Source organism: Rhipicephalus sanguineus, chromosome 9 (genome assembly GCF_013339695.2).
Source record: "Rhipicephalus sanguineus isolate Rsan-2018 chromosome 9, BIME_Rsan_1.4, whole genome shotgun sequence".
Taxonomy (NCBI): Eukaryota; Metazoa; Arthropoda; class Arachnida; order Ixodida; family Ixodidae; genus Rhipicephalus; species Rhipicephalus sanguineus.
In genome coordinates this window covers 13,101,726-13,114,722 of record NC_051184.2, presented here as the reverse complement: position 1 = coordinate 13,114,722, position 12,997 = coordinate 13,101,726, and the positions used below count along the sequence as shown (strand labels likewise).

At 48.2% G+C, this 12,997-nt stretch overlaps 1 protein-coding gene across 1 annotated transcript in view; it reads right to left on the bottom strand.

Moving 5' to 3' along the window:
• Window positions 1–2,219: 2,219 nt before the first annotated feature.
• LOC119404603 (Bardet-Biedl syndrome 2 protein) overlaps window positions 2,220–12,997 on the bottom strand; it is a 54,095-nt gene continuing 43,317 nt past the window's right edge. The window contains exons 14-15 of the mRNA XM_037671158.2: window positions 7,553–7,665; window positions 2,220–3,056 (exon numbers count right to left, since the gene is read on the bottom strand). Of these exons, the coding sequence (XP_037527086.2) occupies window positions 2,801–3,056; window positions 7,553–7,665 (369 nt within the window). The 3' untranslated portion in view covers window positions 2,220–2,800. The remainder of the gene's footprint in view (window positions 3,057–7,552; window positions 7,666–12,997) is intronic.

Here is a 12,997-nt window from a genome sequence, read left to right as displayed (position 1 = left end):
CTGTTCGCAGTACGTATACGTGCAACGATCACCTCATCGCTGAGGCACTTGGATGTTTCCACAACATTATCTGCATGAAGAAAATCATCCAGACTCGATGCATTTTCATTAAGCGCCAACCACAACTGTGGCACCCCTTGACCAGGGTGAACTGTGGCCAGGACATCGGCCATGACGCCCTGTCCACGGTGAAACGTAAAACAGAGGCAGTTCATCGTTGTTCACCGTTATATCCGATATATTGTTGTAAACGGTATCGTTATAAGTGGACTCAACTGTAGTACTTCATTAAGCTGACATAGATTAACCTGCTTTTTCTCATTATATTCAAGGTCGGGCGGGGGTGTATGACGTCTGGATGTATGCTGAAAGCTTTGCCTTTTTATTTACTGATTTTTCATGTCTGTGCTTTAATTGCATGTTACTTGGGTTGTCAAAATTGATCTTCCCAATGCGGCGTGCCTCATAAACATATGTTTTTGGCACTTTAAGTTGCAGCAATTATTACTAAATTTTGCTGAATACTGTGTTGAAGGAAATAAGGTAGTGCTGCAAAGTTGAGGACAAGAAAAAGACACAAACACCTCGTCTGTGTAGTCCATGTCTTGTCCTCAACTTTGCAGCGCTACCTTACAGTATGTCCCAACTTGCCCCCACACAAGCTCTTCTGTGTTGAAGGAACGTAAAGTGCTTCTGAATGTTTATGAACCTTGTCATGTTTCACCTTTGGCATGGAGCTAAGCACAGGCAGCATACGATTGACTGCAACGCATCCCTTAAGAATGTTCAAAATGTTGCTGTTGATAGTGCACTTCTCACTTGTACAATAATTTCTACAATTTCTTTCCGACTGCTGTGACAACTGCAAAAACGTACATGAATGTTTTTGTGAAGTTATCTCGAGCACCAGAACATGCTGCGGGGGATAATTGTAGATGCTGTACTGGAGTGCTGATGTTTCTAGCAAAAATATCAGCCATGACTGGAATTTCAGGCTTTATGGCCATCTGCCATATCTTGGCTGAAAGACCAGTATGTGCATATTGAAGAAAATTGCTTAAATTTTATACTCTGGGCTCCATGAAATCCTTGCCTAATTGTCGTAGTAAAACATGGAAGTAGCCTGAAGTGTTAGATTGTTATTTTTCAAATAGCTCTTGATGAAGAGGTACACAGGTGGGAAAATACATTGCCTGTTTTCCTTACCTTGTGATCTTTTGCCATCTTTCTTGCATGTGTACCTTCTTGTGTCAGCTTGTATCAACAACCTTCTAATTTTAAGTGGCCTTGAAATCAGTATTGCTTACTGTTTCTATTATTGCATCGGACGCCGTTTTTTCTTGTTTTCACTGTGCAGATATTTCAGAAAGCACGTAGGCTGTGAAGCTGTCTTGTAATGTGAAATGCAAGGCACTGGCATCTTCTAACAAACTCTGCAGCAGGACAAGACACAAAGAAAGGACTCACAACTGGTTAACTGAAAATATGTAGTTACCTTACCATACCAACTAGCCCAACTTTCAGTGCTGCTTGCAAGACACTACGTTCAGCTAGTTGAAGAGATGGTAATGTCATCCCTGACATCATGGGGTGAGATATCCTGCCTATTTTTTATAGCAGTTGCTTATTTAATACGCAAGTGTTTCGTGCCAGGGTCCACGGAGAATCGGTGCACGTAATTCCCGTCACGAAGGAACAGTGCATACAGCTATCCTGGGGCACAACTTGAGAAGTCCGGAGAGACCCCGCCCAGATTATCGAAGCGCCGCCTCTGCGACTGAAGAAATGCTCCCACTCGTGCACTCGGCAAAGTTCTCCGAAGGCGGCGCCCATTGGGGCAGGCTTGTGCGCATCCGCCTTTGAAGAGGAAATGCTGCAGACTTCTGAAGTTGTAACCAACTATGATTAGGCAATACCAAGTTTCGCGACTGAGCCGAGAGTCAAGTTCCAAGGAGTCTTGTTTCCTCATTCAGCATGACATGGTGTTTTGCGAGAACATGTCCTCGACTGCGGCATCTGTGGCTCTATCAGATGTAGATGAAATACATAATTGTGTGCCATTCCACTTTGTGGTGGTTGATGACCTGCAAAGCTGTTTAGCACACGACACAGAGCTGACACTGAACTTTAAACAAAGACACACAATCGTTTATGGTCTTGATCGGTGGTCATCTTGACGAAAGGTACATGCACATTTATTAATCGGTGGGCCATTATTTTTTGGTGGTGGCCTTGTGGTCGCTATATATGGTTCATGCTGGTTGGCTCGGGTACAACCTTCGACACGTTCTCAGCCAGAGTGCACGACTGGTGGTGAGTGGTAGTGTCCGCGCAATTTGTGTGGCACATGAAACCAAAACACTCCGACACAAATTGCGTAAACCGGTCTGGAGATGTCCTCGTAGCCTCTTCGGGAGTCCTAACTATTCATGGCTCTACCATAGCACCTGCAGAACGCAAATGGAATCAGTTTCTTGTGTGTGCTCCACAGGGGCGTAGCCAGAACTTTTTCGGGGGGGTTCAACCATACTTTACGTATGTTCGTGCGTGTGTTTGTATGTGTGCGTGTGTATATATACAAGCAAAACTGAAAAATTTCGGGGGGGTCGGCGAGCCGGAGGACATAGCCGCGCGTGTAATCCAAGTGTGTTTTGTCGATGTACATCAAAAGAGACACGGAGCCCTTGCCATGAACAGCTTGGCCGTAAAATATGGCATTTGTTGGGCTCGTAAGACGTAAAGTTTCCATGCAGCAATCTTGGCTGCGTGCGAGAAGGTGCACCATTGACGAAACGTGGATTCACGCAATCGCTCCTCGGCTGAGCGCTTGCAGCAGGGCGTCCCCGTCGGCGGGTGGCGCCAGGGCTTGGCGACAGGCGGCCACGGTGGCGGCCTTGTGTCGTCCCGCCCTCAGGGCGGAAGCCCTCTCGATGCCTCGGTTGAGCATGCGCACGCAACGTGACAGCTCCTCGTGACTCTGGCATCGCACTCGGTGGTCGCTGAACAGCTCGCGGTTCAGCGTCTGCAGCTCCTGGTACCAGCGGCGCATCCCCTCACTGCGGCACGAAGGAAAAGTGCTCGAGTGGAAGCAGCTCATTAGCAGCACATGTGAACACCTCAAAAACATAGCCTTTTCGTGTAATGCCCGATTAGAGTTTTTTTTTTTTCTGCTAACTTAAATGCTTGAGATTGCCGTTTGCGACGAAAGTAATGCATCGGGGTGAGTGTTAATAATAAAATTTGCCAATGCATTGAAGCTTCTTAAAGAAGCACTGACACAAAATTTCGAAGGCGAGATAATGAGTGAAATAGATGTATGTGGAGCCATACACAACGTCTACGAAATATCAAGGGCCAATATAGCCTAGATTATATTTAAAATCAATTTTAAAGGAGTCCTGACACAAAAATTTTCGCCCCGCGTTTTTTTGCTGCAATGTGTTGCTGGGGGCCTGTTAGTCATAACACGGCACATCGTTTGCTGCAGCGCGCGACAGATAATTAATTACAAGCTCCTCACTACCGACACAGCCTCAGTTTCGGTTTGATAGAGCTCCAAAAACGACAAGCCGCCGGTACCGCCGGGTGCAACTATCACCACCTAGCGAGTCAAACGCTCGGTCACGTAAGCACACAGAACAGTGACGCATTTCCGCGCAGTCTGTCGTCGTTGGGCTCATCGTCGCCTGATGGCGACGATTTTCTTGCGGCGGGGATGGAAGGAATTTTCGACGTGGCGAATCACTTCAGGTTTGGCCCGCTGGCGAGGAGCGATTCGTTGGGAAGTGCGTCAAAACAGAAATGGCGGCTACGACGTCATCATAACTTGTACCGGCTGCAACGGTTACGTAAGAGAAGTAGGGGGGTCACCTCGGGTCACCTCCGAGGGTGTCAATGCACCAGGTGCGGCCTATAATGCTGGATCGCGCTCGCGAACTTCAAAATTCATATAAAATACCTTCCAAGCTTTATTCGCTGTCGATATTTTGCAGATGGTACACGCACGTACACGGGAATCGATCCAGCAGTCTATCTCGGCCGCGAAATTTTGTGTCAGTACCCCTTTAAAGTGCATGCCGCGCGACTGAGCGAGATGCGAGCACCTCGCGACGCCGACATCAATGCGACGGATATGTAAACAAACCTATGTCACGAGTTTGTGTTGGCTGGTTGCTGCTTGTGCCCTTGCGCTTGTGCTATGCCTGGGACGTGAGCCGCTGAAGCGCTGCCCTACCCTTTCCGTTGTCCTCCTTTCCACTCGGTGCAGTCGCTAGAGCCTCTCGCGGCGAATTCTTGCAACCTGCAGTGGCGCGTCACCGCGCCGCCGGTAACTCGAGCAGACGACGCGACGCGACGTCCACTCACCCTTGCCTGGAGGCACTTTATTTTATGTTCTTTTCTTAAAGCCTCACCATAACTTTTGTCCTTGCCCTTGCACGAGCGGACGACATTCACGCTACATATTGCAACGTTGAGACGCTCTTAGACGAGGTGACTTGAGAAAACACTAGCCGTAATGTGGACGAACATGTGGCCATAAACGTACTTCCGGCGAAATTTCTTGAGTGGTCGCGAAAGCAGTATATGCACGGTCGAGCGTCGGCGGAAAGAATGCCATTGTAGTGAAACCAACGGAGGAGTTGATCAAACTAGAGCGCGAAGAAACGCATCTCGAACGCACTAGTGACGCGACGCCGTAAACGAGCTGAAAACGATGCTGCGCAAATAAACAGACATCGACAAAAATAAACGCATGAGGCAAATGCTATACAACGCCCGTTCTTGGGGAGCTTTTTTTCGTGCGTTTATAAAAAAACGCCAGGCGCTACGAAAGACGAACACATGAGAGAAGAGACGGGACAGGCGCTGTTCTCTCACGTGTTCGCCTTTCGTAGCGCAAAAATCAAGATGAACAAGTTCTTACTAAATAAAAAAAAAGAGTTGCGGGCTTGGACTTTCCACGAGATACCATCGGACAGCAGTTTGTGTGACCAGTGGCTCAAGGCGATTTCGAGAGAAGGCTGGGTGCCAACAAGTAACTTTGTAGTGTGCAGTCTTCACTTTCGCACTACGGCCTGTTTTATCTATAGCTGCTTGTAGGCCTTCGCAGATTCGTGGACTGTGTGCTTCCTCATCGGAGGTCGGTCGCGAAACCCCTTGAACTTCGCGTTCACAGGATTGTGGAAGAGCTCGCGGGCTTACCAGTGTTGAACTGTGCAAACACAGACTCCGATCACCGCAAAGAGCTGCTGCTGCTAATTGCCAGAAAGTTTATGAGGCCGCTTTAAGGAGTAAGCGAGAGGAACGCTGCCGCCAAGCGACTTGAAAGAACATCCCTGTCGCGAAAAGTTCCTAAGGTCTAGCCAAGCTTTATGCAAGGAAATGACTGACGCTCCTCCAGCGCACGTCAGGAAAGCGCGACCAACCGCCCGCACAAAGAAGCCAGCTGCTGCCTGTGCTGCCGCTGCCGCGCTTCCGCCGCTGCACCAGCTGCACCGACACAATGTTGCCGACACCATCACTCTCGCTGGCTCCGGCGGTACAGTCGCTGGCACCACCACACGGTGCCCGCTCGAAACGTGTGGCAGCGTTCCTCCAATGGCAAAGCTAGCGACGTCCCAGGCATAGTTTTTGGCTTGTGCTACCTGCCATTTCTTCTTCCGTGCCTGCGGCTTTGCGTGTGCTGGTTGTGCTCCCTTCCGCTGTTCGCTCGTCGTGCCGTTTGGGAGATGTTATGGCCCGCTCACGCAAGCGGCAAGCCTGCCGCAACGGCGTGGTGCCGCAGAACGTCGGCCGTCGCCGCTCGCGCTAGAGCTGTCCAACGTGCACGGCAAGCTTCTCCGGCGAGGCATTCGCGCTTCCGAGAAACATGGTCGCACTGAAAGCAGTTGTCGTCCACTTCGAATCTATCAAGTGGCCGCCGTGCGCTCTGTAACATGTAAGTTCCGAACTGATGCTTCCATTTGCTTTAGATTCATGTCATTAAACAGCAATGTATTCGTCCCGATTCGGCGCCGTTTTTGAGAGCCATAGTCAAATAATCGATGCTGTAGGGTTAACGAGTCGAAATGGGCGCTTCCGAATGCTCGGAGGACATAGATTACGCGTTTGTTAGTTGTTTCTAATCCTCCATAGCTGGCGCCACTTGACCTAGTGCCACCTTGGGGACACTTTATTTGGTTCTACGCGACGCCTTTTTTAATGCCGGACAGACTAAAACGCTCTATTGACTGCTCGAACCATGCCTGGCAACGACACGGACGACGTCCACACTTCTAGCGTGAAAAACGCGGATCAAAAAGCAAGCAGCTCGAAGCGTCCCGCGTCAGACGAACTGGCGTAGCAGACAAAACCGCAAGTGCGGCGCCCGCCGCACCCGCTCTCGCGCGTCGCCTACGTCACAATTTTGCGTGGTCACGTGGCCAGCTGTGTTTACCCGTCCTCCGGAAGTAGTGCTGCCTAGCTCGGTGCTCTTTCAAACCGAAACTGCGACTGGGCGCTCTAAAAACGTCCCGCAATAAATAACCGTCGCGCACTCGCGCAAACGAGGTTTGCAGCCGTGATAAGTGGATCATAAGCTATCTATTGCAACAACAACTACAAAAAAAAAAACAAGGTGCAAAATTTTTGTGTAAGTGCTCCTTTAAAGGAGCACTGACATCAAATTTCAAGATCGAGATGTGCCCATCATTCGATCACTTGGTATGCATAGGTCTTCTTGGCCAAATTTGAACGGCATCCGTCGCGTGGAAGTTATTTTAATTCGATGTCAAACAGCGTAGGAGAAAAAACAAAAAATCGGCTGCCCTGCAACATCGACACTAGTGCTACGTGTTCGGTGTGATACATTGCACAAAAATCACCCTGAGTGACGATACGCTAGTAACAATGACGTCGACGATCTCTGAGTGTGTTTGGAGCCGACTGCCAGCCATGCTTTCACTCTCTTTGCTGTGTCGAAGCGTGCGGCGTGCGTTTGCGGGGCGCACATGCACAATACGACGACTGGCACCCGGCGAGGCCTATTGTTCCGCACCCCTCTCGCTTTGTTGTCGGGCTGCTCTCGAAGTAGTTTTCGTGAGGGGTCACGCGCTTAACAGGTTTAACCCATACCGAGGCACCCACATACTTTCAATCTCTACCGCGCGCGGGGCCCCGATTTGAAAACCGCGCTTTCTACGTCACCACAGCTTGAGTGCACGTGGTCTTTGACGCTCCCCGCATGGGTCGCTAGTTTCTTGTGGTTTTTAGGCGGGCGTTTTGAAGTGACGCTAAAATGGTCACAAGTAACTACGCTAGAATTAGTTATACGATACGCTAGAGCATTTACGATTTAACTTAGGGATTAGCAGACCCAAAGCTACAAATTACAGTAAAAAAGTCACCAACAAAAATTTTGCTGTCAGGGGTCCTTTAAGGAACACAAGTGGCGACTCAAGCACTACAACTCAAGGTCGTGTGAGCGAATCGCCACTACTAAGCTAACGTTTCATTGTGCCCATGGGAAGATGGCTTCAGTGCAGCTTTTTTGAACCCTCCTTGGGATACCCACTAGTCCCTCAGCAGGCGGCAGTCCTCGGCGCGCAGCAGCAGGCCGCGCACGATGCTGGCTGTGTCTGCCATGTTGGCCGAGATGGTCAGCCGCGCAGACTCGTGCTCCCGAACCTGCGTAGCAGCATCAGCCGCGCGTTAAAATCACATTTTCAGCATCTGCATATGCAGGTGTTTAATATGTGCTTAAAGCGTTCCTGTTATTCGAAAACGTATGAAGGATCGTCTGTAACGTCTGCCTGTTTGAGGAAGAAGCAGTTATTTATTTGTATGTCTTTATACAGTGGTGCTTTGTTAAATTACAGGTTGTTTCTTCAGGACATTATAACTGTTTGGTTACAGGTAGTTCTATATTTATCATTATTTTACTATTGGCTTTAGTAGTGTATGACGCAACGGGAAATATTTTGTTACAAAGTATGGGGCTGGGTGCATCCGGATAAGAATGAACACGAGGTCCCGGTCACCATTCCAGATTTTGACGAAATTTACTGTAGCTGGAAGTATTAAATCCGGAAAAAATGTCTTTGAAATTAGTGTTGTGCAAGAAATTTTTGTTTGCCTGAAAAATATACAAATTTTGGCCGCAAAAAAAAAAAAAGACTAGCGGAAAGCGCTGCACTTCTCGATCACAATATTTCTTCCCATCAAAGAGCAATTAACAATCTTATGAGTATTTCATCTTGCTTGGCTGTCGACGGAATTTCGAGGAAAAAAAAATCGCAAACATGGTAAATGGCGCGAAATACCTGTATTTCAGGAACTTATTGCTGCAGACAAGTTATACTGAGGATAATAAAACTCGGTACATAATGACTTCGGTATTTGCGCTTTTTTCAAAAAAAAAAAAAATAACCGTGGTTTTCGCGTTATACTTCAAAATTGTTCTGAAACGTATGTGGTTTACCAGAAACGCCGAACTTTGGAAATCGTTTTTTCAAAAAGGCCATTTTTCTTTTTCTTCAATCACTGGTTGAAGTTAAGGACGTTGTCTACTATTCTGCACAAAAATGGGTTGCATTCTTTGAGTTGCTAACAAGTTATATGGTGCATCAAATGTGACCAACTCAGCCTAACAGTTGTGTGCTCTAGATCAGTACAAAGAAGGCAGGAGCCTGAAGAGGTCAGCAATTCGTGAAGAAGCCAACGATTCGACAAGCGGACTCGTCTTCGTCAAGGCTGCCTGCATTAGCGCGTGTATGTGCTACACGTTTCGTACCCGTAAACCAGGGGCATAGCCAGAAATTTTTTTCGGGGGGAGTTCAACCATACTTTATGTATGTTCGTGCGTGCGTTTGTATGTGTGCGTGTATATATATATATATATATATATATATATATATATATATATATATATATATATACGCACACACACAGTAAAACCTCGGTGATACGAATCTCGAGGGGTTACCAAAAATATTCGTATCATCCGAAATTCGTATCACCAGAAAACATGGAAAATTAGTATGCGACAAAAGAAAGTTGGCATACGTTTTTATTTAGTATTTCTCAGGGCCGCAGCGACGTCATGAACAGCTCCGAATGATTGCCAGTAAAGTTTTTAGACGTCAACGATCATACTTGTACTCGTAAATATGCGGTGCATGCGCGCATGTGTAATTAATGAACCAGATGTGTAGTGCCCCGTGACCGCTAGTAGCCCCTTCCTAATCTTACTACGCTTTTTTGCATGACACCAATAATACTGCGGCGAAAGTTACTTAGGAAGCGCTTTGCACACGATAGATAGAGTCCAAGCTCCTTCGCCAAGACCGTCCACTTCGCATCGACTTCATGACGGACCGGCAGTCCAAGTTTCAGTCTTGTTTCATAGAACGTCTGATTGCGGGGACATGGCTTGCATCGACGTAGCAGGCACGTGTTAACACAGTACAAAGACGCTGCTGCCTCGAGCACAGGAGCACGCGTCAACGCGTAGGAAAAAAAAAAAAAAAACGACTTCAACGTCATCTGTAATCTAAACGCGAAGGCGCCTAAGGGCCTCCAAGATTCGGGCACACTATCTCGGAGGCAACGACGCAACGTTGATGGTCGCGCAGCGCGCATGACCGCGCCCGCGCGTGATTGCCGGGTCTTCTGCAACAGCGCGGGCAGCCCCAGTTCAAACCTGTGCGCTAGCGTACGTTCGTATGAAACGTCCCGGGGTGCAAATCGGTTCGCAACAACCGTACTCCAATACACATTGCAGGCTAATGGGCCTTGGCCGGGACCACATAAAAATTCGTATCACCCCGATATTCGTACGAGCCGTGATCGTATCACCGAGGTTTTACTGTATATACGCAAGCAAAACTGAAAAATTTCGGGGGGGGGTGAACCCCCCCCCCCCCCTGACTACGCCCCTGCCGTAAACTAGATACAAGTTCCATGGTAGTAAACAGCGCGAAAGAAAGACGACGCACACAGGAAGGAATGACAAGAACAAGCGCTGACTTTCAACTAAGCTTTTTTAATCAGAAGTAAGACATATATACATACAGCACCCGGCCGTACGGAGCATGCGCAAAGAAGAATTGCAGACCCTTTTTCGCTCGAAGACCGAAGCGTGGCACAAAGTCGGCGCTTGCTGTCACTCCCTCTTGTGTTTTTTTGCGCTGCTTACTACCATGGATCCATACCAACTGGCCCAGCTAACTACACTTTTGCGAGTTACAAATTGGTCAAAATAATTGTACGCTACGTAATCACAACGCAGCTGTTCCAAAACAACAAATGCGCAGCCAGGTTGCTTGGTGCAGCCAAGGAGTTTTTTTTTAACCTCCTTGGGTGCAGCCAGCTTTGTCTTGTGATCAGTCGCTTGGCGATGGAACTTGAGTAGCGTTACGACCAGGGGTTAGTGGCATCCCACCGCTGCCACTAGTTTGTTACGACCAGGGGTTAGCAGCATCCCAACGCTTTTATCAGACTGGTGCGATTCGGGTCACGTCAGTGGTAGCTGGCCCCCGCCAAAGTACCCGCGTTCGTACTAGAGAGAACAGAGGTTTATTTACATAGAGTAATGATGAGAGATATCAAGAGAGAAATTTTCACAAGTCTCGGCCGGCTTATAAAGCCCCCGTCAGACAACTATGAGGCACTCAAAACCGGTGTCCGCCGGTTTGCACCCTCATGCGCACCGTCATGCGCGCCAACTGGCTGGCAACCGGCCAAGAAACCACCGCCCACTTATCGGCCTACCGCTGCAACGAAGCCGGCGAGTCCCGGCCGCAGCTGATTTCGTTCGCTCAAACCACGGCTGAGGGCAGCATTTTCGCTTCTCGCGAATGCGCTAGTCACGTGGTTCTTTTTGTATTTCGCGGACTTTCTTTGCAGCTTTAAAAAAAATAGTATGTGAGACTTTCTTTATCGCAAATAATGCAATTGGGGTTTCTGAAGACGCTCTCGAACTTTGCAAGTCGCATTTCTTGCCTAAAGTCAATATTTATCAATTTAGTTACATAATCCTTATTAACAAATGAATTACCAAACAAAAATTATCTGTAGTGCGCAAGGTGACTGTCACTAATTTGCAACTGATTTCACTCGCCTGCCTCTAATATTGTATTTTTTAACCCTTGGTTAAAGATAGCTGGGACACCATGTATGTATGTATGTATGTATGTATGTATGTATGTATGTATGTATGTATGTATGTATGTATGTATGTATGTATGTATGTGTGTGTATATATGTATGTGCATATATATATATATATATATATATATATATATATATATATATATATATATATATATATATATATATATATACGTCACGAAGTAACACGTATGTACACAGTAAGCAAAAAAGAGCCGAGATGGGAGTAAATGGACTTGTCCTCTAGCGCACGCCCCGATGGGGGTTTTATATACTCCGTCCAGGGGAGTAAAAAATTTACCCCCCTTAAGGACGGAGGTTTTGGATGGACTGAGTGGAGTATTTGTTAACATCCATAGGGGAGCTTTTCCAGGTAAGTATGGGAGTAAATTTTTAGAACCATCGAAAAAAAAAATGCTTTTCGCTGTCGCCCCATGCGCCTGAGAATCTTTAATTAAATTAGCATCGAAACACGCAAACTCGATCACACGTACACAAACATGCACACAAGGTTCGCAAAGTAATACAACACTCACACTGACAACCACTTTCCACCCACGCTTCACAACCAAACCTTGGTCACCGACTATATATAGGCCCCACATCTTGACCTCCAATGTAGCTCAGATGGGACACTTCTTTTCCGTGTAATTAAGCAACAAACATTCATGGCATGCGTGTAAATTTGCGGTGACCTTATAGATACCGCTGAGGCACACCTTTTACCATAAACCCGCCTAACATTCAACGCCTTTTTAATTAGCGAATTTTGATTATCAGCTGGCACTCTGCCGCACGAGGTGTATCCGCCTTAGCAGTACTGTGCGTAACTCGGTAAAATGCACATAATCGTACACGAACCACGAGCGGCCGTGCACGAACGCTTCAGCGGCACACATTCACGAGCAACACCGGCGAACAACCGCGTCGCCCCGCCGGTATACCGCGTTGTGGCCGACGGCGTCGCTAGGCCTCTCCCAGGAGTACGGCACGGCTATACGATGAACGACAGCTCGCGATCACAAAATGCTTGCTGCTGTACAGTTTTCATCGCCGTTATTTTACACACACACTGCCGCTATCCGAGTCCGCTATCCGCGTTAAGCTACGGAGCGATGCACTTACAACGAACGAGACGGCTCGTAGTCGCGGTTCCTGTTGGTCGCAGTCTATCGGCGGTCGCATGTTGGTTCAATCTGTCTCGTATCGGCGCTCGCCTTCTCGCTAGACGTTTGACAGCGGTGGCTGCATGGCGCAAAAGAGACAATTTAAACTTATTCATTCCAGCAGCTTTTATTTTCTGTGAAACATATTCTTTGCTTCACCGGTGGCCGGTGCGAGCTCGTAGAACTCACCACGGCGACCGGTGTGGCGGTGCGAGTTCGCTACGCCGCCGGCTTGGTACCGACGACGTAGCGAAGCCTTCTTACCGCTTAGAAGTTGCAGCCGGTGAAACATCGGTTCGGTGACACTCCGAGAAGCAAGCGTTTCCGGTGGTCGGGGCGAGCGCGTCGCCGGCGCAGCTCTCACACCGGCCGCCGGCCGGCTTGATGCCGACGACGTAGCGAAGCCTACTTTTTTCTGCTTCGAAGTTTTAGCCGGTGAAACTCCAGAAACAACCCGCTGACGATCGCAACAGCTTACTTTTGTTACCGATGAAATTATTTTTCACACTTCTTCGTAACTCGGCACGTTGAAGCGAGGTATCCGTGGCGTGTCCGAGGCTTGCACTCGTGTGCATGGCCATTGCCGCTTGACGGGAGAATAGACACGCGACAGCCAGCTCGATGTGTTCGCGGTCGGACGCTGGCGCGAGTTGAACTTGTCTCGGCCGGCCGTTGCAAATCCT